General features: G+C 36.8%; 1 protein-coding gene across 1 annotated transcript in view; it reads left to right on the forward strand.

Moving 5' to 3' along the window:
- Nucleotides 1–26,145, forward strand: part of Dhc93AB (Dynein heavy chain at 93AB) — a 1,274,973-nt gene that overhangs the window by 434,518 nt on the left and 814,310 nt on the right. The window contains exon 21 of the mRNA XM_090403805.1: nucleotides 19,625–20,240. Coding sequence (XP_090259931.1) covers nucleotides 19,625–20,240 — 616 coding nt within the window. The remainder of the gene's footprint in view (nucleotides 1–19,624; nucleotides 20,241–26,145) is intronic.

Genomic DNA, 26,145 nt, shown 5'->3' on the forward strand with positions numbered 1-26,145 from the left:
TCCAGATCCTTGGAATTTTCATGCAGACATCTTATGCTCAACACCTTATGCATTTCATGCATAAGGTGTGGAGTGCAGACCACACGCTCAACACCCACTAAAGTTATCCTTTCAAAGTCATTCTTCTTTACTTTTAGGCTTGCACAGTGATCCGAATGCATTTTTGAAAATTATGGAGACAACTACCGTGTTTGAATGAAAACTGTAGTTTAATATAACTAAAATCTACAATTTGACGTTTCGACCTTTATGTCAAGGTCATCTTCTGGAGCATACAACTATACACAGAAAACAAGCTACACTACAATCAAACTGGTTTGTTAAAGATACTGACCAACCGCTACAACAATTGTTGGCCTGGAACATCCTACCTAACTAACTGACTGTTCCATTATTGTTGGTTTGTTAATCTTATCTTTACCTCTTTACATTCCATTTTACTTGGTCAGTTGTTGATTGATGCTCATCTGAATATAAAGAAATTTATATTATACTGCACCACCCTATATTCAGATTAGTCTAAACAATATAGAGGAATCAATCATCAACTATACTTATGTTATAACTTTATCTTCAGGTCGAGGTTCTTAATAGCTTTTAAGGCTTCCGCAAAGGTCCGATTTATTTTGTGAGCGGTGCATGAAAGAAAATCAGGCAAACACCAAGTTTGACTCAACAAAAGAAAACATTTAATGTGGAATAGTACAACATATACATTCAAGCATAACTATCTGCAAAAGTTATTCAATTGAAAAATTACAAGAATTCACATTCAGACATTAATAACTTCTCAAATAGGTTTGAGGATCATGACTAATGTTAACACTTCTTAATTCTTAAAGCATTAGTATTTCTTTCACATAGTTCTCTCTATCGAATTAGATGAGTCATATTACAAATATATTAGCTCAGTTTAAAGTGTTCAGAATAATTATAATCCATTAACCATCAAACATTCACTTTTCAGTTCTTTATGCTCAGTCAATCAAGTTGGGAATAGTTCTTAAAAGTTTAAGCTTCCTAATGTTACAGTAACTAATTTGACAGGCTACACTATATTCTTTCTCAGTCAGCTAACACTTATTAGAACAACATAACACTTATTATTTCGAGGGGAAAGTACTTCAGTACATCTTACATCCAACCATTAATTGATATAACACCACAGCCAAGGTCAAAATATATCCGACGGAGTTAACAGTTATAACTTCACAGGTTATAGAAAGGGCAACTCTTACCGGATTACTGCTTCTACACATCGAAGATGCATAGGCATATTTGAAATTCTCATTGACTTTTACTTTATGGCAACACAATTCAAAAGAAATCTTCCACTATAATAACTGGATTGTAGACACAGAAATACATAAATCTTGATGCACTTGGTTTAAGTTATGTACTAATTCCTTATTTTCTTCTATGTATCAATTTCAATTCTGCACTATTCTTCCACTAAACATTTGGTATTTATCGTAGTATCAGAACACCCATAGAAATAATTCAAAATGCCTATTAATTCCCTGTCCTTCCTAGCCGATTTATGGCATATATAAATGCCCCCTCTGCCACTGAACTCTATGCTGTCTCCATGGCTTCTCCCTATGTCTTACTTTCGTTTTCGAATTAACTCTGTTCTCCTCTTTGCAGCCAAAATCCGGTTCTGACCAGTTCAGCTCATAACAACCTGCTTCTCCAATTTGCATACAGCACTCACGCTCTAATCACGTGCTACCTAAAAATAACTCCGTTTCCTTGACAGTGACCAATCAAATCTCATTAGCAGAATTGCTTAAATTTATTTTCACTTTCATTTACAAAAAAGAAAAAATATATATATCACAGTTCATTTAGGATATATTTACAAGTTATATAAAGAATTTATAGAGAATAAATAACTAAAAAAAATACAAGTATTATTTCAATAAAAATTTAACAGTAAGTGTTTAATTTACAATTTACATAGGAGCAAACTTAGCTCAGGAAATACAATACATGTTAAATCATGAATGAAGTATTAATAAATCATAAAATTCTTCATTCACAATTTAACAAATGACTTTGGAAGGATAACTTTAGTGGGTGCTGATGGTATTGAGGTGACAAATACAGATGTAATAGTAGAGTTAGTGAGTGATCACTTTTCAAAAGGCTATCACCAAAGTGAGGATATCTCCGTACCTGTAGCAATAACTAATGTGAGAATTGAAGTTAAGAAATCAGAGGTACTTAGTATATTGCAAAATTTAAATGCAAACACTGCTGTAGGTTTAGATGGAATCAGCTCGGGTGTTGCATGAATGTGCAAAGAAATTTTCAATGCCTCTTACTTGGTTATTTAACTTAAATTTGAACTCTGGTATGGTCCCTGGTAAGTGGAAAGAAGGCAAAGTAGTTCCTTTGCATAAGGGTGGCTCTAAAACTGCGGTAGTTATTTACAGACCAATCAACATCTCAGGAGTTTTGGTAAAAGTATTGGAAAAGTTGGTTAAAGACAAAATTCAAAAATGAGTGGATCAGGATATGATACTCTATAGGGGCCAACATGGTTTTGTTAAAGGTCAATCCTGCCTTAGCAATTTATTCACTTTTTATAATAGAATGACATCTGAGTTGGATGGAGGAAATGGCTACACAGTGGTACTTCTGGATTTTGTTAAGGCTTTTGACAAGATATCCCATGGAACACTGTTTCTCAAATTGGAGCAGATGGGGATGGATAATAAATTGATTATATGGATAGGAGTGCTTAAGGGTCAAAGCTGTATAACTGAGAGGAGACCTCCACATAGCCTTTAAAGGAATGCGGAGAACCGACCAGAGCTTCTGACCTAATGTCCAATCCTCACCTTCTCGTGGTGCACCCTGTTGGGTATCTACTTTGATACTGAACGAATGAGGATGGGCTGGCAATTTGGGATTTAGCTGACCAAATTGTATTCTTATTGGTTAAACCAAAATAAAAAATGATGGTACAACATGACAAAATTTCATGCCGGCTGGGGCGTCGCCCGGTTAAACAAGGCCCCCGTTGTTTTCGCCAGGGAACCAGGGCGAACAGCGAAAAGTCAGCTACTGGAACAAATCTGAAAACAAACCCCAACTCAACATCACCAGAGTTAAAGATCGGTACTATCAACGTAAGAAGCCTGAATGGCAAAGAAATGGAGCTAGCTGAGGAATTAGATAAGTACCAGATCGACATAATAGGGGTGACTGAAACAAAAAAGACCAAAACTGGTGAGATCTTTCTGAGCAATAAATACAAAATGTTATATTCAGGCAATGACAATCAAGGAAAAGAAAGAGTAGCCATAGTATTCAACACAAAATACGAGGCTAATCTTCTTGAATGGCAGTCAGTCTCAAGTAGAGTAATGTGGGCAAATATGAGAATGGGGAACTGGACAATGAGACTTATTTGTGCCTATGGTCCCACAGAAGGTTCTACTAAGGTAGAAGTGGAGGAATTTTTTGAGGCTTTAGAAAAAGCAACTGACACAATGAAAAAGGAAAAGTTGGTCCTTGTTGGGGATCTAAATAGCAGAGTAGGAAATGATTGTGAGACATACAAAAATATTTGGGGAAAATTTGGAGAAAAGAGCAAAGCTAATAATAATGGCAAATATCTGTTGGATTTCTGCTCAGGACATGGACTGGTTATTACTAACACCATGTTCCAACATAAAAATGTGCACAAATTCACATGGAGAGAAGAGGCTAGGAATAAGAAAAGTCTCATTGACTATGTTATTGTTGATAGTGATGTTTTCTCCCTGGTGCAGGACACCAGAGTGTACAGAGGATTTGAAATTGGAAGTGATCACTATTTAGTCTTGAGCAGGATAAAATTGAATTTCATATTGAAAAGAATAACATGTAAGAAAGTTTTAAAGCGAATAAAAGTTGAGCAGCTCTCAGATGTGAACTGTAGACTAAAATACAGAAAGATTATTGAAAAGAAAATGAAAGAGTTTGAGAACAGGAATCAAACCTTGGAGATTCAGTGGCAAACTCTGAAGGAAACATTGATTGAATCTGCCAGAGAGGCATGTGGTGAGGTTGTCTGCAAGGATAAAAAAATCAGAACTCCCTGGTGGACACAGGAAGTTAAAGAGGCAGTGAAGGAAAAGAAGAAAGCATATCAAAAGTTCCTGTCAAATAAGTCAGCTTGTGCTCTTAGAGAATATAGAGACAAATGCAAGAATGCTAAACACTGTGTAAAACTAGCTAAACAAAAGTCATGGGAGGACTTTGGCAAGAATATAGAAAATAAATATCAAGAAGGTGGCAAAATATTCTGGAGGTTGTTGAAGAAGCTTAGGAATGGAGGAAAGAGTGCTGTAAAAGGAATTAGAGATGATAAAGGTGAAATGAAAACAGGAGAAAAAGATATCCTTGAAGTATGGAGTAATTACTTTGAAAAACTGCTAAATGAAACAAGCAGTGATGACAGCACAGTGATAAAAAACACTGACCAGGCATGCAGTCAGGAATACATATCCATACTTGAAGTAGAAAAAGCCATCAAAGGCTTGAAATGTGGAAAGGCAGCAGGAGTAGATGATATTCGACCAGAAATGCTGAAGTATGGTGGTATAAGAGTCTTACAGTGGCTGCACTGCATAGTTCAGAAAGCCTGGACAGAGGGACGAATTCCCGATGATTGGAGTAGAGCTCTCATAGTACCCATATATAAAAAGGGAAATAAAACTGAATGTGAGAATTACAGAGGTATTTCCCTGCTGAGTGTTCCTGGCAAGATCTATGCAAGTATACTTGAGAAACGGTTGAGAAGAATTGTGGAAGAAAAGCTTGGTGAAGAACAAGCTGGATTCAGGCCAAATAGAGGCTGTCAGGATCAGATCTTCACTTTACGACAAATAGTCGAGAAAGCATGGGAATATAACAAAGATCTGTATTTAAGTTTTGTCGATTTGGAAAAGGCATATGACAAGGTGCCAAAAGAGAAGCTATTCAATACACTGCAGTTATATGGTGTCAATGGGGCATTATATCAAGCAATACTTAGTCTTTATTTGAGTTGTGAGTCAGCAGTTAGAATTGAAGGAAGTACAGGAAGATGGTTTAATGTTAAATCTGGTGTGAGACAAGGATGTACATTATCCCCTCTGTTATTCATTATCTATATGGATCACATTATGAAGGAATGTGGTATTAAACCTGATATCAAAATTGGAGATGTTAATGTAAGCTCTTTGCTTTATGCGGATGATGTTATACTTCTAAATAAATCCGCTACAAGTCTGCAAGATTCTCTGACTAAATTGAATAGCTGTTGTAATAGATATGGTATGAAGGTCAGCAATACAAAGACAATGAAAATAGGCAGAATCATTGAAAATGTCAACTGTGTTGTGAATGGAGAACCTGTGGAACAAGTAAAACATTTCAGCTACTTAGGCACAATTTTTAGTGAAGATGGTAAACTAAATATAGAAATAGACAATAGAATCAGCAAAGCTGGTATGGTGGGAAGTCAATTGAATAAATTCATATGGAATAAGAAAGAAATTAGTCAGAACACTAAATTAGCTGTATACAAGACTGTGTTCAAACCAATTTTAACTTATGGATCTGAGAGCTGGGTCAGAAGTAAAACACTTGACCAAAGACTAGAGACTGCAGATATGAGAGTCCTGAGAAAGATTAGAGGCATGAACAGATGGCATCAATGGCAATATCATATTAAAAATGAGGATATTAGGAAAGAACTTGACATTGTCAGCATCCAGGAATGCGTTAGCAGAGCTAACCTCAGATGGTATGGTCACTTAAATAGAATGGGAGAGGAAAGATTAGCAAAACAAGTGTTCTCTGCCAGGTTGGCAGGAAAACGACCCAGAGGAAGACCAAGATATAGGTGGATTGATACGGTACAAAGTGCCTTAGACGATAGAAATATAAGATCTGATAATGTTGGAGTCTTGACAAGTAACAGACTGATTTGGAGGAAAATTGTAGATAGGAAGTTAGTAATGATGTAATTTTTTCATGTAGTACTGTCATATCCTGTACACCCCTTGAGGGTACATGGCAGGAATTTGATGATGATGATGATGGATAGGAGAATGGCTCATGGAGAAATACTAGAAGGTGGTGTATGGAGAAGCAGAGTCCAGGATGAGACAGGTGACCAGTGGTGTACCTCAGGGCTCCGTGCTTGGGCCATTGTTGTTTAATTTGTACATAAATGATATAGGAAATGGCTTAAAATGAAATATTCAGTTGTTTGCTGATGATGCAAAGTTGAGTAGCGCAATAAAATATCAAGCTGATGTTGAGAGTTTGCAGGATGATTTAAATAAGCTGACAAAATGGGCAAAAGGTAATGAACATCAGTTCAATATCGAAAAGTGTAAAGTTGTGCATTTTGGGATTAAAAGATTACCAGCTCTGTACTACATTGATGGAATGGTACTTCAAGAGATTGATGAGGCTAGGGACTTAGGGGTGTTGGTAAATAGGGAGATGAAGTTCAGTGGACACATTGCTAAGGTGTCCAAGATTGCACATAAAATTAATTGGTTATTGAGGAACATGCTAACATCCAGAGATAAAGAGGTTATTATTCCCCTTTATAAAGCATTTATACTTCCACATTTGGATTACTGTGCTCAGGTCTTGTTACCTGGATTCCTTGGAGATGAGGAGGGTTCAGAGGAGAGTGACTAAGTTGGTGAGTGATGTAAAAAATGCTTCCTACATTGATAGATTGATAGCTTATGGATTACAGAGGTTGGTTGATAGGCAGAGAAGAGGGGATATGATAGAAACATTTAAATTACTAAAAGGTTTTTATAAGATTGATGCAGGGGAAATGTTTCAGCTGTGTGATAGTGATAGAAGAACAAGAGGTCATCCCTGGAAATTAAGGAAATATGTGGTTAACATGGGTGTGAGAACAAGGTTTTTCTCCTGGAGGGTGGTGAATGAGTGGAATGCATGCCTGACTCAGTTGTGAATGCTTCGTCTGTAAATGAATTCAAGATGAAATATGATAGATATTGTTTTGATAGTTTGGGTCTCCCACGATGAGTCTACTGACTCCATGGAGATACCCGTAATAATACTACTACTACTAATAATAATTTCTTCTTGCATTGATATATAATCACATTAGCTTTACTCCTGTCCTACTTTTCTTCTCACAATTCTTTACCTGCTTGCCCCTAATAAATTGTCAGTCAGTAATGGGATTGTTAATTCTGATACCCACATGTGTAGATCAGAATTCACAATTGCATACTGCAAATATTTTACTTTGGTTTATGGTAGCTTAGACTGATCGGCTATCCAGAAAATAGGGCTGCAGTTTATTGCTAAATTTCATACTGTCTACTTATATGTTGTGAATTCTAATCCTATTCGAATTATTAAATTTCTGGTAAGCTAACCATTTCTGTCTTATAATAAAGAGATATATTGCGATATCTGATATATGTAAATGATATATTGTGATATAAGATGTATTTAGAGATATACTGGCTTGATTGTTAATGAGAGAAAGAGAGTGTGTAGCCAGTCAGGGGAAAATAATAAAACAGAGTATGTGCAAGCTATAAGGAATATGTGTGAGAAGTGGTGTCCTGCAAGGGTCAGTTTCGGAACCATTGTTATTTAATTTGTATATTAATGATACTGGGATAGGTTTAACTGGTGATATTATTATTATTCAACTGGAAAATGTGGAACACTTCACATATCTTGGATGCCACATGATGCATGACTTGGACCCCAAAAAAGAGATAAAAATTAGAATAGCCAGAGCAACAACTATTTTAAAAGCCATGGACAAAATATGGAAGAGCCGAGCTATAAAGATGCAAACTAACTGCGCATTGTAGAAACCTGTATCTTCAGCAGCATGCTCTATGGATGCCAGGGCCTGGGTACTCCTGAGAGAATCTGAAAGGAGGATATTGGCATTTGAGAGGAAGTGCTATAGAAAGATCTTGAGAATAAGCTGGATACAGAAAGTGAACAATGAGGAAATCTACAGACGAATTCAACCAAAAGAAAACCTGATCCAGAAAATAATCAAAAGGAAACTATGTCTATTTGGCCATATATGTAGAATGAATGATGAGAGAAAATTAAAAACATTGTTGTTTGGAATGATTGAAGGAAAGAACAAAAGAGGAGGACCAAACAGAGAATGGGGCGATGACATCGTCAAATGGTGGGGAAACTCTATACACAAATTGAGTCATCTTGCACAAAACAGAATGCAATGGAAGAATCATATCAAGATGACAGCAGACACCTACGGGCCTTGGACCCATGGTTATTGATGATGATGATTATTACATGACACCTCCAAGGAGTCCAAAGACTCATCAAGGGAGGACACCTGCTCTACAACTCTCCATGTCCACCATTCAATCCACAGCTATAACTACCATCATCACTACCAATGCCATTTATCACCCACCACCACCACTGCTAGTATTTTCATAGACAATTACAAGTATCCATGCCCATGATGGGATTCGAACCTGCAGCCGTTTTGGCTGGAGAGCAGATATGCTAACCACTTGGCCAACAAGGCCAACATTGGCAATGATGCAGAGGATCTTAACCTGTAAAAATAAAGAGGTTCTGGTTCCAGTATATAATGCCTTGATCAGGCCTCGTAAGGATTATCGTGCACATATACAGCTATACAACTTAATATACAACTTGAATAGATTGTATGAGTAGGCAACATTGAATTGTGAATTCAATGTTGCCCACTCTAATTTAATAAGGTTCTGAAATTTGGTAGGCAACAATGGGATGCAAAGTGTACTCTTGGAAGGGAAATTTAAGAGGACGTTGAAGAGATAAGACACCATGAAGAGGTGGTGACAAGGATCTGAAATTCATAGGTCATATTGTACAAGTTATGAAGATATCACATCAGATTATGGCAATGATGCAGAGGATCTTAACCTGTAGACATAAAGAGGTTCTGGGATATCACTGATGTGTAAGGCCTTTATCAGGCCTCATAATGATTATTCTGCACATATTTGATCCTCTGGTTTTCATGATGATGAGAACAGTTTGGAAAGGTTCGAGAGAAGACTGACTAAGGTTGTAACTGGTTTTTGAGATGTCAGATAGGAGGACAGATGGAGAGAATGCAGTTTACAAAGCCTTGTGAATAGGAGGAAAAGAGAGAGAGAGAGAGAGAGGAGGGGATATGATTGAGGCATTTAAGTTGATAAAAAGTTGTTACCAGGTTAATGTGAAAGAAATTTTTCGTAGTATGGGGAAATGGGGTAGAACAAGGGAACGTACTTAGAAGTTGTGTAAGGAGGGTATGAACAAGGACATAAGGGGTAGGTTTTTTGCATGAAGAGTGGTGTTAACCAGTTGATAGTGGTTGGAGTGGGAACGGTTAATAGGTTCAAGGAGTGATGTGATAGACTTTGTATTTCCTAAAAAATGACCTCCCATGATGAGTCTTTTGACTCCATGGAAGCCTGGATAATAATAATAATAAATGATGAAGGAAAACTAGATAGGGATTCAGAGATGGCCGGAATGCAAGCAGAGTTAAAGTACTTGAATGATGGGATGAGAAATTGGAGGAAAGAAAGGGAGACATGGATAAAGCTTCTGTGCCTAATATACCAATGTAAGGAGTATTAGGAATAGGATTGCAGATTTTGTGGCTTTGATATAGTCAATCAGTTTGCAAATCTTTGGTATTAATGACACATGGTTAATGGAGGTACTCACTGGAATACGTATGATGGTTATTGCATTTTGGGAGAAGACAGAAAAGAGGAGGTGGGATATCACCAATGATTTCAGAATTGTTACCCTCCAAATCGAACTTGAATTAAAGTGGTAGTGATAGTATCTGTGTGGATGTGAGGGTGAGTAAGCACAAATTTTAGATATTTAGCAGGGTATTGCTACAGGCCAGGAAATGTAAAGGCGTGCTAACTATGAAATGTTCATGCAGATGATTGGTGAGTGACTTTAGCTGTGGTAGTATTGATTGGAAGTAGGAAATAATGAGTGGATAAGGAGAAAATTGAATTCCTTGAGTTGTTAAGGACAACTACCCCATGCATCATGAAGTTGAAGCAACACATGGAATAGAAATGTTGGATTTAATAATGTCATCCTATACAGTGATAATAGAAGGTGTCATCATGAAGTCACTAGTTGGGGAGAGTATCATTTGGTTTTGACATAGGAAATGCTAGGCTGGTACAAGCTGATTTATAGAATTAAAGAATAGGGAACTATGAAAAATTAAGGAAACAGATTAGCAATGTGAGTGACATGATAAGTTGAAGTGAAGTTGTGGCATTGTCAAATTATCTTCCTTAGGTTAATAAATAAAATTGGTATGAAATGAATGAATCATGGTATTATGGAGGAGCTTTTGAGAAAGATGATGATATGGATAATATGCAAAGAACATACCCCTCAGTAGCATAAGGAGTGTAAAGCTATGAAAGGAAATTGACTGAAGCAATAAAGAAAAGCATTACAGAATTCTAGTTATGTCATCTTAGAAGAAAAGGTGAATATGGAAGACTGACTTTAGCTGCTAGAGATGAAATACAGGTCAAATCTGCTGAAGATGTAGTGTAATTGTTCAGTGGACTGTTTTATTATTATTATTATTATTATTACCCCAAGACCCCATGGAATCAAAGACCCATCTAGGAGGTCCTTTTATCATACACATAGCTCATCATACCATTCCTTAAACACACTCAAATTCTCTGAAGACACTACACTCTCAGACAAGGCATTCCAATCATTCACAACTCTGCATGAAAAAAACCTGCTTCCCATCCCCCTGCTCACATCCTTTTTATACAGTTTTATACAATGAGGTTTATTATCTTGAAGTAATTTTGAAGTAATTCTTAACCTACTTTATCAGGTGAAGTAGGTTAAGAATCCAGAGATCTTGGTGGATAGAGAACTGAAAATTCAGATGACACATTACGAAAGTTTAAGTTGTAACTATGAAATTGCTGTCGTAATGCAAAAAAAAAAAAAAAAAATGTGGAAAAGGAAGTGATAATTCCACTATGAGTAATAATCAGATCTGATTTGGATTTCCCTGCACAGATGTAGCTACCTAGCTATATTTGTGATAAGGAAACATTGAGAGGCAAATGACACTGATGCGACATCACATTATGGAAATACAGCCTGCAGAGCTTGGGAGATAGGAGAATGAGAGATGATATGATTGAGAAATATAAGTTGGTGAGAGAAGCCTATTAGATAGATACAGAGAATTGTTTTATGGTATGGGGTTGATAGGAAGATGAGAAGTCATTCGTAGATACTGTACAAAGGCCGTATGAGTAAGGAAATGAAAAGGACATTTGTTGCATGGTGTGTGGTAAATGGGTTGAATGCATTGCCAGAGTGGGTGGTGAGTTCCCACTCTGAAATGTTTTTGAAGGAAGACATGATAGTTATTGTGATAAATAATTGTTCAACCTCCCATGACTTGTATTCGGATTCCATGGAGGCTTGGAAGTAATACGAATACTGTAATTAGTTCTTAAACTTTCTTTACATACCACTACTGGCCTAATAATGATACCTTAGCTCCTATCTTCACATCGATCCCACTAGACTGTGGAAGGTGTACTTAGGTGAGATCTTAGATGAGAGATCTGAGAGTGGTGGTGGACAAGGACCTGAAATTCAGGGCCTACATTGCACGAGTTGTGAAGATGTCACATCGGATAATGGTAGTGATACAGAGGACTCTGACATGCAGAAATAATACAGTTATGATACCATCGTATAAGGCCTTGATCAGGTCTCATATAGATTATTGTGCACATATTTGTTTGCCAGGTTTTCATGGTGATGAGAAATGTTAGAAAGGGTCCAGACAAGATTCATAAAAGTGGTCAGTGATCTTTCGAATGTGGAGTACAGACAGTTGTACAGTAATTTACAATGCTTTGCTTTTCTATGACCCATTCAAATGATACTCTACAGTAATGACCTTTGCTCATTTATACAACTCTACATCTGCTCATGCGATGTCTTCAGTGACATGATGCTATATTAATCAGATCGAGAGAATGTAAACTGCAGAGCTTCGTGAATAAGTGGAAGATGGGGGGATATGATTGAGACATATAAGCTAGTCAGGGGTCATTATCAGGTTGACATGGAAGAGATTTCTCATAGAATGGGAATGGGGGTAGAAGAGGCCATCACTGGAAACTGTATAAGGAGGGTGTGAGCAGAAGAATGAGGAGTACGTTCTCTGCATGGAGGGTGATTCGTGAGTGAAATGAATTGCCTGAGTGTGTTATGAATGTAGATACATTGAATCATTTTAAGACACAGTTGGATGAGCATTGTTTGCAATAGTGTGTCCCTCGCACAATGAGTCTCTGACTCAATGGAGGTCAGGTGTTAATAATAATTAATAATAATAATAACTTACAGGGATGGCCTCTGGTTCCTCTCCTCTTACCTTCTACTCTTTTTATAATCTACTCTAGTGTAATCTGATAAAATCCCATTACAACAAGAGGTCGCTTGTGGGTAAAGCGCTACGGACGTGTTTTGAAGAGCTCCTGATTCAGATAAGTTTTACTAGGAATAATTAAGTATATATGCGTAATTGTTTAAGTAAGAGCGGCTGTAAACGTTGTATGCTACCGATATTATTAGTGTGGGGGTTTTTTTCTTGCCTAAACTAAATACGAAATCGTTAATATTAGACCTAGTAATCTGCAGAGAAAAAAAAAAAAAAAAAAAGGCAGCGGCATAGTGATTCCATGATTTTAATTTAGATTTCAGTCGTTTCGTTAAGTGTGAGGTCTGTTATATGTATTCCTTCGATTACATAAATGATTTGTGGATGTTTAGTGCGGATGGAAGAAGGGTGTGTGCAAAATGTGACCTCAAAAAGGAACTGATGAATGTGAATATGAAATCGATGACAGAAAGTGCTAGTACCGATTGTGTCGCGAGTGCACGTTTGAAAGAGAAGGATGGTGAGAAAGACAGGCGAAAAAATGTTAAAAAATCAGGAAAAAAGAAAAGGAGCGATTTGGACCTTAACAGATGTTAAAAGGGACGAAAGTGAGGCAGAAAGAAACAAAATTGAGAGACAAATGAAAGTAGAAATGGCATGATGCAGAAATCGCAAGTAAAAAAAATCGAAAGAATAAATGATAGCGAAAAAAGAATGAATGATGGCGAAAGTTGGACGCATGTTGGAACGAAAGGACTGAACCAAAGAAAGATGAATGACAGTGAAAGTGAGAAGAATGATAGCAAAAGTTGGACGCATGTTGGTCCGTAAGTACGGAAACAAAGAAAGATATGTGAGAGTGAAAGTGAGAAGAATGATAGTGAAAGTTGGACGTATGTTGGACCGAAAGTACGGAAACAAAGAAGGATGAATGTGAGGGAAAGTGAAAAGAGGGGGTCGAGAGTTAGAAAGTTAGAAAGATTTAATGATAGAGAGAATGTGTCGTGAGGTTCGGAAGGTGAATTGGATTGGATGAAGCAAGAAATGAAATGGATATGGAATGAAATTAAGAGAATTCAGGTCAAAACTATTAAAATAAATCATGATGGCATGAAAGAGTTAATGAATGATGAGCGAGTGGCGTTGTATAGCGACTCCATTATTAAAGGAGTGGTAGAGGATAAAATGCACAAGGTATGTTTTCCAGGCGGTAAAATGAGTAAAGTGATTGAGGCATTGAATATGAGGCGGGAGCGAGCAAAAGAGTTAATTGTATTAATTGGTACAAATGATTTGAGAGAGAACAAAGAGCATGTCAAAATGAATGTCAGGAGACTGCTTGGAAAGATAAAAGAGAATAGTGTGACAGGAAGGGTAGTCAGTGTGTTGCCTAGATATGATTGTGGTGAAATGAGGCAGAGAGCAAGGATTATGAATGATATTCTGGCTGAAATGTGTGAAGAGATGGGAGTACAGTTTGTTAATGTGTGGAATGCGTTTGAGGGATGAAGTGAGCTGCATGGGAGCGATGGACTGCATTCGAGTGGTTATGGTGTAAGTCGCTTGGAGAGACTGCTGCTGAAAAGTGGAGAAGTGAATAGAGAGAATGAATCAGATCGAGAGGGGAGTGATGTGGAAGAGCAGGAGAGTAAGACAGGAGAGCTCAGGCTGGACAGGAGTACACAGCGTGAGAAAGGTGGATGCTCCAAGAGGAGGTGAGAGCATGTATAGGCAGGAAAGTAATGGGATGATCAGGGATCAAAAGGAAACAGATGGAATTGCAAAGGATTCTAAAATGAAGAAGCAGAAAGGGAAATGGCCCCAGTCCAGCATGGAGAGATCACATCGAGTGAGTGGTATCAGTGGAACTAGCTGTAGATCCAAAAATAGGTTGTTGTGTTTGTATACCAATGCTAGAAGTATAAGAAACAAGGCGGATGAAATGGTTGCATTATGTGCACCCAGAGATTGTCGGAATAAGTGAGACATGGTTAGATGAGGATGACATCCTGACAGGAATAGAGATAGAAAGGTATGATGTGTGGATGTTTCTTGAGGATAGAAGGGGTAAAAAGGGAGGGGTAGTGCTATTGATCATAGAGAAAGAGTTATGTCCATACAAGGTAGAGATGCAAGAGGGAAATGGGGCCAGTGGTTTTGAGGCAGTATGGTGTGAGATAGAGGTGAATAGAATCAAATACTTGGTGGGATGTTGTTATAGACGTGGTAATGTGGATGGTGGTGATAGTGAAATGTATAGTCAAATAAGCCAAGCAAATAAGAATAGGGTGATCATTATGGGTGATTTTAATTATGGCAATATAGATTGGAATGGAGAGATAGCAACTGGAAGTAAAGAAAATGAGTTTCTTGAGTTTTTGAGGGATAACTACCTCAGACAGTATGTAACAGAGAGCACACGAGGATTGAGGGTCTTGGATTTGGTCATCTTATCTCATCAATGAGGTATCAAATCATCCACCAATTGGTGAAAGTGACCATGACGTGATTACTTCGGTGGTTGCCAGCAGTGCAAGGACCCCTGTAAAAAAAGGGTATATGTGGAACTATAAGGGGGATGATTATGAAGAGCTCAGGAGACAGCTTGCAGGTGTAGCATTGAATGAGGAGTTAGCTGGAAAAGAGATCAATGCAGCTTGTGGAATTTTCAAAAAATATTTAGTAGATGCAATGTCTAAATGTATACTATGGGTGAGAAGGTTAAATAAGGTAGGTGTGAGATGGATGAATAAAGAGATTAAGCATGCAATACAGAGAAAAAGGGCATTGTAGAGGCAGCATAAGAGAAGTGGAAGTAACCAATTTTATGAGGTCTACAAAGACCAGGCAAGGAGGGTGACTTGGTTGGTGAGAGTAGCTAAAGAGTGGTAGGAACAGCAGTTAGTTAATGAAGCCAAAAAGAATCCTAGGGAGTCCTTTCGATATGTAGCCAGCAAAAGAAAGAATGATTATGGAAGGATGACATTGATTGGAGGAAATGGTATAAAGACAGCTGTTGCAGAATGTGTGGTGGAGATACTTATTGAGCAGTTCATAAAGATCTTTCAATCTTGTGAATGTGACTTCATGGAGAGATTAAGAGCAGTTGATGATGGGGAGGAGAGACTGACTGTAAGTGAGCAAGAGGTGTTTGGGGAGTTGAGTAAACTAGATGTAAATAAGGCTGTGGGACTTGATAATATATCACCGCATATTCTGAAGGAATGTGCCAGAGAGTTGACACCTGTCGACATATTTTTTTAATACGAGTCTTGCACTTGGTCAAGTCCCTAAAGAGTGGAAGGAGGGCAAGATTATGCCACTTCATAAAGGAGGTGATCGAACTCAAGCATCAAACTATAGGCCTATCTGTGTGTCAGGTGTTGTGGTTAAGTTGTTGGAGAAGCTTGTGAGAACTAGGATCCAGAGTTGGGTTGACAACAATGGTATAATCTTTGATGGACAGCATGGATTTGCTAAAGGGAGGTCATGTTTTAGTAATCTACTTACTAATTACAATAAAGTGACTGCTTCCTTGGACAGAGGAGAAGGATACACAGTGATATACTTGGATTTCGCAAAAGCTTTTGATAGAGTACCTCATGATAAGTTGACAGTCAAACTAGAGCAGATGGGGTTGGATATCCAGGAAAAGGAAAGTCACTAGTGGAGTGCCTCAGGGATCTGTTTTAGGGCCATTACTATTTAACTTGTATATTAATGATATTGGCGAAGATTTGGATGGAGATATTCAGTTGTTTGCAGATGATGCAAAGTTGGGACAAACCATAAAGAGTAGTGAAGATGTTGTGGCCTTGCAAGAAGACTTGAATAAATTGAGTGATTGGGCAAGCAGATGGGGATGTGAGTTCAATGTTGCAAAATGTAAGGTTTTAAAATTTGGAAAACAAAGATGGGATGCAGAATTTATGCTTTTTGAGAATATATTGTTGGAAGTAGAGGAAATAAGAGATCTGGGGGTGATAGTGGATAAGGATCTAAAATTTACGGGACACATCGGCAAAATTGTGAAGACAACACAAAGACTTCTGGGAATGATGCGGAGGACACTGACGTTTAGAAGTAGGGAGATTCTTGTTCCATTGTATAAGGCTTTGATTAGGCCACACATGGACTATTGTGCCAAGATTTGGTCACCTGGTTTTCAGAAGGATGAAGAGATGTTGGAAAGGGTCCAAAGGCGACTGACTAAGGTAGTTTCTGACCTCTGGAATGCCGAGTATGAGGAAAGATTGAAAAGATGTAATTTGCAGAGTCTAGTGGAGAGAAGGAAGAGGGGAGATATGATAGAGACCTACAAGTTGGTAAGTGGTTGTTATAGGATCAATGGTGGAGAAGTTCTACAGAGAATAGTCGGAAATCAGGGAAGAACCAGAGGTCATCCCTGGAAATTGTATAAAGATGGTGTGAGTAGGGGAGTGAGAGGCAGGTTTTTTTCGTTCAGAGTTGTGAGTGATTGGAATGCCTTGCCTGAGAGTGTGGTGTCTGCAAGGAGTTTGAATGTGTTTAAGACGCGGTATGATGAGATGTGTGTGAGATAAAAGGACCTCCTAGATGAGTCTTTGACTCCATGAGGTCTTGTTTAATAATAATAATAATTTATTAATATTAAACATCTCTATCATATCACTTCTTTTCCTCCTATCTGCCAAACTCTGCAATTGACATTTCTTCAACCTCACTTCATAGCCAGCATTCCAGGATCATGATATTGTCTTAGTTACCCTTCTCTGGATCCTATCCAATGTTTCCACATTACATTACAAACCAGGTAACCATATCTGAACTCACTTGTCCAAGTGTAGTCTGACTGCCTTCGTACAATGGCACAACCACCATCTTATCCCTACATGTTATTGTACTTCCTATCATAATAGTGGCACTACAATGTGCAGTCTTTTGTAATATGACCTCTAAATTTTAGTGTACTGTCAATCATCACTACAAAGTCTTGAATCTTAGTATGGAATCATAAAGCAGGAAACTATAATAGATTTAGAAACTTGAATCAAGATAGGTTAGTAGTGCATGGTAAATATTTGAGAAAAAGTTGTTGTCAGCAATGGTAGATAGTGACTTGGAGTCAAATGGGTAATTACAGATGAAAAAGACATTATGGAAGGGGTATAAAGAAAGAGAGAACACAATTACGTGAAAAATATAAGGTGCAAGTTAGGAAGAATATGATTAGAACTAAGTTTGAATATGATTGTAACTCAAGAATTATCTCAAGTTTTTTTTGCTGTGTGGCCAGTAGGAAGTAAAATGATAGGGTTGGATTACTTTTGCTGGATGGAAATGAGATTCAGGTAATCAAGGCAGATGATATTGTCGTGCTATTTAATGGTCATTTTATTAGTGTTCCATCTGGGTAAAGCAAGCTTTATTTTTAGAAGTTAAGGAGGGGTGAAGAGTTAGAAGCAATGGATGAAACAATTTCATTCCAGATACTGTGTATGTATGATATCAGTAAGGCATGGTAGTGGGAAGGTGGGACGGGTACTAGATGAAAATTTGCAGTTTAAAACATCCAGGTTAATGAAAGGGTAAGTTCCTTGCATGTGGAGGAAGATGTGACAGAATATTTTAGAAAGTAGATCAGTACTTCAAATGCAATCACCTTTAAGTTAATCTCAATTATAGAAAGATAAAAAATAGTTTTAATCTGTTGACAGTGTTAAGAAGTCATGGTGCTAGCATAGTATCCTGTACATCTCTTGAGGGTACATATCAGGAATTTGATGATGATGAGCTCCCAAACATATGTCTATGACAGAATACATTAGCAATGCAGCTGGTAATTTATTACTACTTTAGATTTATTATTATTATTATTGCACCCTCTATGGAGTCAGCAGACTCATCATTAGAGGTTTGTTCAACTGATAACATATTTGTCATACCAAATCTTAAAATCCTTAACACTCCTTGCATTAAAAACACATTCCGATAATGCATTCCATTCACTGACAATTCTCCATGTAAAAAATCTACTCCTCACATCCTTCTTCATTGCACTCTTATATAATTTCCAGGGACGGCTTCTGGTATTTCCCCTCTCACCTTCTACTCTTTTTATAATCACATCTGGATTAATCTAATAAATTCTCTCACTAACTTAAATTTCTCTATCATATCACCTCTTTTCTTCTATCCATCAGTCTCTGTAATCCATATTTCTTCAACCTCTCTCTCTCTCTCTCCATAGCATTCTAAGATCCTGACATTGTCTTAGTCCCTTGCCTCTGGACCCTCTTCAGTATTTCCACATCACATAAAAACCAGGTGACCAGCTTTGAGCACAAAAGTGTGGTCTGACTAGTGCCTTATTCAGTGGCACAATCACTTCCTTATCCGTACATGTTAGAGTACTCCTTATTATAGCAGCACTATGATATGCAACCATTGCAACAATAGCAATATGCCCTCTAAACTTCATTCTGCTGTCAACCATTACTCCCAAAGCTCGAATCTCATCCTTTCTTCAGTCTCACTTTCTTCAGTATGGCACCTTTGATATAATGCACAGCTTTATATTTATGCACTCCAAAATACAACACTTGCACTTATTAATATTAAAACTACAACCCCACTAACCTGCCCAAGTAAAAAGTCTATTCAAATCTTCCTGAAGGGAATTACCATCAGCAGTGCTACTTATAATTCTCCCCAACTTTGCATCATCAGCAAACACCTGAAGATCCCCAGTCAGTCCACATGATATATCGTTTACAAAAAGTTGTACAGCAGGGGACCAAGAACAGAACCCTGGGGAACCCCACTTGTGACCTTCCTTTTCTGAGACACTGCTCTATCATTCACAACTTGCTGGCATCTTTCACACAGCCAATTTTAAATCCATCTAACAAATATGCTATCTAATTCCATCTTATGCAGTTTATACAGCAATCTGTCATGTGACAATCTATCAAATGCCTTTGCGAAATCCAAAAAAAATTCACTGTATGTGAATCTCCCTTATCCAGCATATTCGTTACCTTATCATAAAATGCAAGTAAATTGCTAAATGTTTCTTTTGTTACAATAGTTTAAAATTAATATCAAAATTGTATCTGCATTTATAATATATTATTTCTCTTTTGCTTCTAGAAATTACCTGAGATGTGGAATAATACCAAGAAATTATCTGAAGCTGTGAAGCATCAAGCATCATCATTATTATCAATAGAGACTGCTGCAATCCGACAACGAGGGTCAGATTTTGATAACAAACAACTTGAATTTCGTGAGAACTTTCAGAATTCAGTTGTATTTTCCTATATGTGTGAAGATCCATGTAATATGCTGAAGGAACTTGATGGAAAAGTTGCAGAAATGGAAAAAGAAATGGAAGAACTTAGAGAAGCTGCAGCTCTGTTTGAAGTTCATATTCCTGAATTTAGAAAGTTAAAGCAGTGTAGAAGTGAAGTTACACTTTTGAAGCAACTTTGGGATTATATATTCAACGTACAAAGTTCTATTAATGAATGGAAGAAAATCCCTTGGATGAAAGTTGATGTTGTTTACTTGGAAACAGTGTGTGAAGAATTCTTGCAAACTGTAAAATCTTTTGACAAAGACGTACGGCAGTGGAATGCTTACAGTGAACTTGTTGAAACCATTAACAATTTACTTATCTCTCTGCAAGTTGTTGCAGAACTTAGAAATCCGGCAATTAGAGAAAGGCACTGGTTGCAATTAACAGAAGTTACTCATGTAAGGAAGCGTCTTTATTTCTTTGTTAAATTTCACTTTTAATAGCTACTGTATTTGATATGAGACTTTATAAAACCATTATATCAAGAGTAATGAGCCTTAAATAATAAAGTAACACATAAAAACCACAGTGATATCTTTAATTAGTAAAAGGACAGATATTTCATACTAAAATTAATAGTACATCTTCAGTGTCTGTAACAGTAATAGGAATGAAATATAGGCAAAACGTTCAGTTATTAAAATTGTTACCACGTTCTAGGAAATAATAGAAATAACTAAAATTAATCTATTAAATTAAATGGTTTTTTACATAAGATAAAAGTCTTATCTTTGAGAGAGACATACAGTCATTTCTATTTAAATTCGGTCGGTGTAATAATAAAAGAACATCAATATAATATTGATGTTCTTTTATTATTTTTTCCAAAAAACAGCCCAGTTTGTTCAAAATAAGAGACATCGCATTTGCAAGTTTGGTAAACACCAGCCAAAGATAGAGAAGACAGTTTATCCTTTGTAGAAGGTAATAAAGAAGAAATTTTGTTGATTGGAATATGTGTTGGAATCAATTGATACTTTTTTAGAATTCTACCTATAGGTTCTGAGATTCCTGGAATGTACGGAATAGGAACTCTGCAGACTGTTGAAGAAACTGTAGGTGTTAGAACATAAGAGTCAAGTATCTGTTGGATTTGATTGGAGTTGTAATCATTTGATTCCATTAACTTTTTAACGATGGAAAGTTCTTATTGTAAGATTACTGGGGAAGAGCAAACTTTATGTGCTTTATGACCAGTCCTAAGGGACGGTGGAGGAATGGAGGAACTCCATAGGAATAAATTGGTTGTGTATGGGGGAGCAATATCTAGTAAAAGGAAAGTCACTAGCGATGTGCCTCATCGGTCTGTTTTAAGGCCATTACTGTTTAACTTGTATGTTCATTTTACTAATTAAAGATATCATTGTGGTTTTTACATGTTACTTTATTATTTAATTACTATGCCACAAGTTCCACTAAAATTTAGTAATGCACCTTCTTAGCTCAGTTGTTATAGATGAAGCCCTTTGGTCACAAAGACCTGAGTTCAATTTCCATCCATGATGTGAGGAAAATTCCCCAAGATTATCTGGTCTCTTTCAACTAAAGGTGAGTTAGCCGGTCTCATACAGAGGTAGAGGGTTTTTTCATCCTTAAACTCAGGTTTTTTGTCCCTCAGAACAGGCAAACTGGCCTGTGAACACAGATCTACAGTCATAAAATATATATACTTAAAATACATACATAAAATACATACTTAAGACTGGTCGAGGAATGGGGGAACTCCATAGGAATAAATTGGTTGTGTGTGGGGGAGCAATATCTAGGAAAAGGAAAGTCACTAGTTATGTGCCTCATGGGTCTGTTTTAGGACCATTACTGTTTAATTTGTATGTTAATGATATTGGCAAAGATTTGGATGGAGATATTCAGTTATTTGCAGATGATGCAAAGTTGGGACGAACCATGAAGAGTAGAGAAGATGTTGTGGCCTTACAAGAAGACTTGAATAAATTGAGTGATTAGTGATTGGGCATGGGAATGGGGATGCGAATTCAATGTTGCTAAATGTAAGGTTTTAAAATTTGGCAAACAAAGATGGGATGCAGAATTTATGCTTGGTGAGGATATACTGTCAGAGGTGGAGGAAATAAGAGATCTTGGAGAGATAGTGGATAAGGATCTGAAATTTAGGGGACACATAGCCAAAATTGTGAAGACAAGACCAAGACTTCTTGGAATGATGCGGAGGACACTGACGTTTAGAAGTAGGGAGATTCTTGTATAAGGCTTTGATTAGGCCACACATGGACTATTGTGCCCAGATTTGGTCACCTGGTTTTCAGAAGGATGAAGAGATGTTGGAAATGGGCCAGAAGCAACTGACTAAGTAGTTTCTGACCGCTCACATGTCGAATATGAGAAAAGATTGAGAAGATGGAATTTACAGATTCTGGTGGATAGGAGGAAGAGGGGAGATATGATGGAGACCTACAAGTTAGTAAGAGGTTGTTATAGGATCAATGTTGGAGAGATTCTACAGAAAGCAGTGGGAGATCAATGGAGAACCAGAGGTCATCCCTGGAAACTGTATAAAGAGGATGTGAGCAGGGGAGTGAGAAGCAGGTTTTTTGCATACAGAGTTGTGAATGATTGGAATGCCTTGCCTGAGAGTGTGGTGTCTGCAGAGAATTTGAGTTTGTTTAAAGTTCAGTATGATGAGCTGTGTGTATGATAATAGGACCTCCTAGATGCGTCTTTGACTCCATGGGGTCTTGGGTGATAACACACTCCAACACAATTTTTGCTGACTTTTATATGAGACTTGTTTTTTACTAATTTGGGTGCGTTGATTTCAAATATCAAACCCATTTTTCTCTATCATGTCAGGTTTTTCCTCTATGGCATTTTCTTTTTGCTAATTTGTAAGTTTTTGATAGTTTTAAGGAGGCAGTACTATTTAGAAGATCAAAAAAATCGATTTTTTAATATTATTTTCTGAAAGTATATACGTTTAAAAATCTGTTCCTAACTTTTTATCAAGAAATTCAAAAAATTCCCGAAGATATAGCCTATTATTCAAAGCGGTGCGCAGATCAGAATCGGAGCGCTCACCGCTCTCGCTTGTTAGTAAACGAATAAATGCGTAAGAACCTGCAACGGCATGTACTGGCGCTTTAAATGCGAGAGAGGCCGATAATTTAACAATATTCATTAAAAATTACATGAATATTTTTAAAAAAATAACAATTTTACTTACAGATGAGTTTCAGGGAATAAATTTTTGTTTGTAGCAATTTCTGCTGTCTGTTCTGTTTTGGCAATCCCTTTGAATACTCCAACAGTAGTCGGCCATCATGTGAGAATCCCATCTTCCTTGGTGCTTACAGCACCTAAATTCTCGGGAAATCTATCAAGATGACTGTATAGGAAATGAAGCTTTATGCTCATGTTGCAACCTAGGCGCTGGAAATTTTAAGCATTGTTTCCACTAGCTCTTTGTAATTGCACGCTTTTTTGTTTCCAAGAAAATTATTCGCAACCATCGTAAATGAAGTTCAGGCCTCTTTCTCAATTTCGTTCATAGAGTTGATGAAATTGGGTCTCTCATTAAAGTGCTAATTTGCGGTCCATCAAATACTCCGGCTTTAATTTTTTCATAACTAAGACGTGGAAATTTTTCACATATGTATTGGAAACAGTCACCTTGTAAATCTAAAGCTTTAACATACTGCTTCATAAGACCTAGTTTGATGTGTAGAGGTGGAAAAATGATTTTTTCTCTGTCGATTAAAGGTTGATTTATAACATTCTGTTCTCCAACATTTAAGGATATTCTGAGAGGCCAATGTTTCTGACTCCAGGGTTGGTGTCTAGCTCCACTATCCCAGAAACATAGAAAACATGGAAACTTTGTATATCCTCTTTGAAAGCCAAGTAAAAAGTTCACCATTTTAAGATCCACACAGATGATCCAGTTATGGTCTGTATATTTTAATAACTTCAGAATCTTTTTAATGTCCTCATATGTTTTTTTCCTTTAAGTGGACTGAATAGCCAATAGGAATTGAGCCATATACATTCCCACTGTGTAGTAAGACACACTTGAGACCTCTGCTTGAACTGTCGATAAATAAATGCCACTCATTTGGATGATATTGTACAACACACATTTCAGTTAGTAAACCTGACACATTGTTACAGTAAACAAACCCACACTCGTGTTTAAAATATTGTACAAGATTACTTTCCCTGCTACGATAAAAAGTTATCTTCGTATCTTGCTCCGGTAAGTTTTTTTCATTTAATCTTGAAGCTAACAATTCCGATGATTCCTTTGATAGGCCCAAATCTCTTACTAAATCATTCAATTCCGCTTCAGTAAAACAAAACCAGAACTAGAAATTATTTTCATTGTTTAAATCAACATCCGGGTCTTGTTCCTCAAGAACATCTGGCATATCCCGATCATGCTCGTTCTCAAGTAAAGGAAGTCCTTTATAAATTGGCACGGCTATTTCATTGGAATGAGCAACTGGCCGAATTGCTGAGTCGAGATTTGGATACACAATTTTTTTCTTATTCTTCTTATTATAACCAGAAGTCTGAACTAAACAAAAATAGCAATCATCTACGTGATTTTTTGATTCACGCCAAATCATTGGAATGCCAAAAGCTAATTTTTGGCGTTTTCCCTTGCTCCACTGTCGTAAATTTTCTACACATGACTTACGCACTTTATTTGGAGCCCATGACTTGTCCTGATCTGCAATTTTTATGTCAAAGTATGCAAAGTACACTTTCTTAATGAAATCAGTGATATTTGTCTTTTGACTGGGAACAGTAAAGCTGCCACAAATGTAGTAGAAGGAATCTACACTACTGACACAATTTTGAGTAGTAGACATGATGTATTTTCTTCACTGCCGACTAACATGCAATTAACAAGACAAAAAAACCAGAGACTTTATTGAAATGTTATAAGCGCTCATCATACTTTCACGATCGATTAACGATTGACTGATTTCGATCGGTCTTTGTTTGCTATGACGCATATAGCATTCATTTGTTTTAGGCAGTTGTCATCGCCTACTTTTCATCACGTAAATGTATTAGGTCGGTTATCGGCCTCTCTCGCATTCAAAGCACCAGTACGTGCCGTTGCAGGTTCTTACGCATTTATTCATTTACTAACAAGCGAGAGCGGTGAGTGCTTCGATTCTGATCTGCACACCGCTTTGAATAATAGGTTATATCTTCGGGGATTTTTTGAATTTCTTGATAAAAAGTTAGGAACAGATTTTTAAAAGTACATACTTTCAGAAAATAATATTAAAAAATCGATTTTTTTGATCCTCTAAATAGTACTGCCTCCTTAAAACTATCAAAAACTTACAAATTAGCAAAAAGAAAATGCCATAGAGGAAAAACCTGACGTGATAGAAAAAAATGGGTTTGATATTTGAAATCAGCGCACCCAAATTAGTAAAAAACACGTGTCAGATCATAATCAGCAGAAAAATTTTTTTTTTGTTGGCCAGTGTAATAGTAATAATAATGATAATAAATAAAAAATCAAGAGTAATATAATATGCTACTAAATAAAAAACAACTCTAAGAAAATTTCACTACATCTAAAAGAAGAAATTTGGGAATTTCATGATAAAGACATATATTATGATAATTAACAATAAAATCTCAATAAACAAAAAAAACTTTCCAGTTTTATTATTTTACTTGACAAGGCTAAGAGATCTAAATACCATAAAAAGAAAAGGTTGCCATAAAAGGGAAACTATGCAAATTCATTAACTTCTTTAGTAATAAATTTTACATCACAAAATTAGATAGAACACATATTAATAAAATTAAAATTCAGATTGACTGCAGTATTCACCAAGTAACAATTTTAGCTCATTACCTAGTCAACATTTTTACAAATGATTATTTATTTATTTATCATATGGCTTGTACACATGGTTAAAAGACAATAAAATAAAATACACTTGAATATACAGTAGATAAGATACACATATATGATAATATAAATTTAAAAAAAAAGTAAAACATCTACATTCAGGCAAATACAAATATGAAATTTATGACAAGCATCAGACAGAAGATTAATCATATTTTAACATTTAGGTTTTTAATCCAGTTGATCGCCTCTGGCGATAAGTCAAAGATATCCTTAAAGCCACCTGGATATGCTGTCAGCTCACATTCCTGTACTATATGGCAAATGGTTTGGGTCTCAGCTCCACAGGGACAGTGGGGATTTGGTATCCTACCCCACTTTGAAAGTAAGTCTCCACATACACCATACGAATCCTGTCAGCCATCGGCCGTATATTCCTGGGCAGGTCAAATCCAG

Source organism: Typopeltis vanoorti, chromosome 1 (assembly GCF_054136105.1).
Source record: "Typopeltis vanoorti isolate ZY-2024b chromosome 1, IOZ_Tvanoo_1.0, whole genome shotgun sequence".
Lineage (NCBI taxonomy): Eukaryota > Metazoa > Arthropoda > Arachnida > Uropygi > Thelyphonidae > Typopeltis > Typopeltis vanoorti.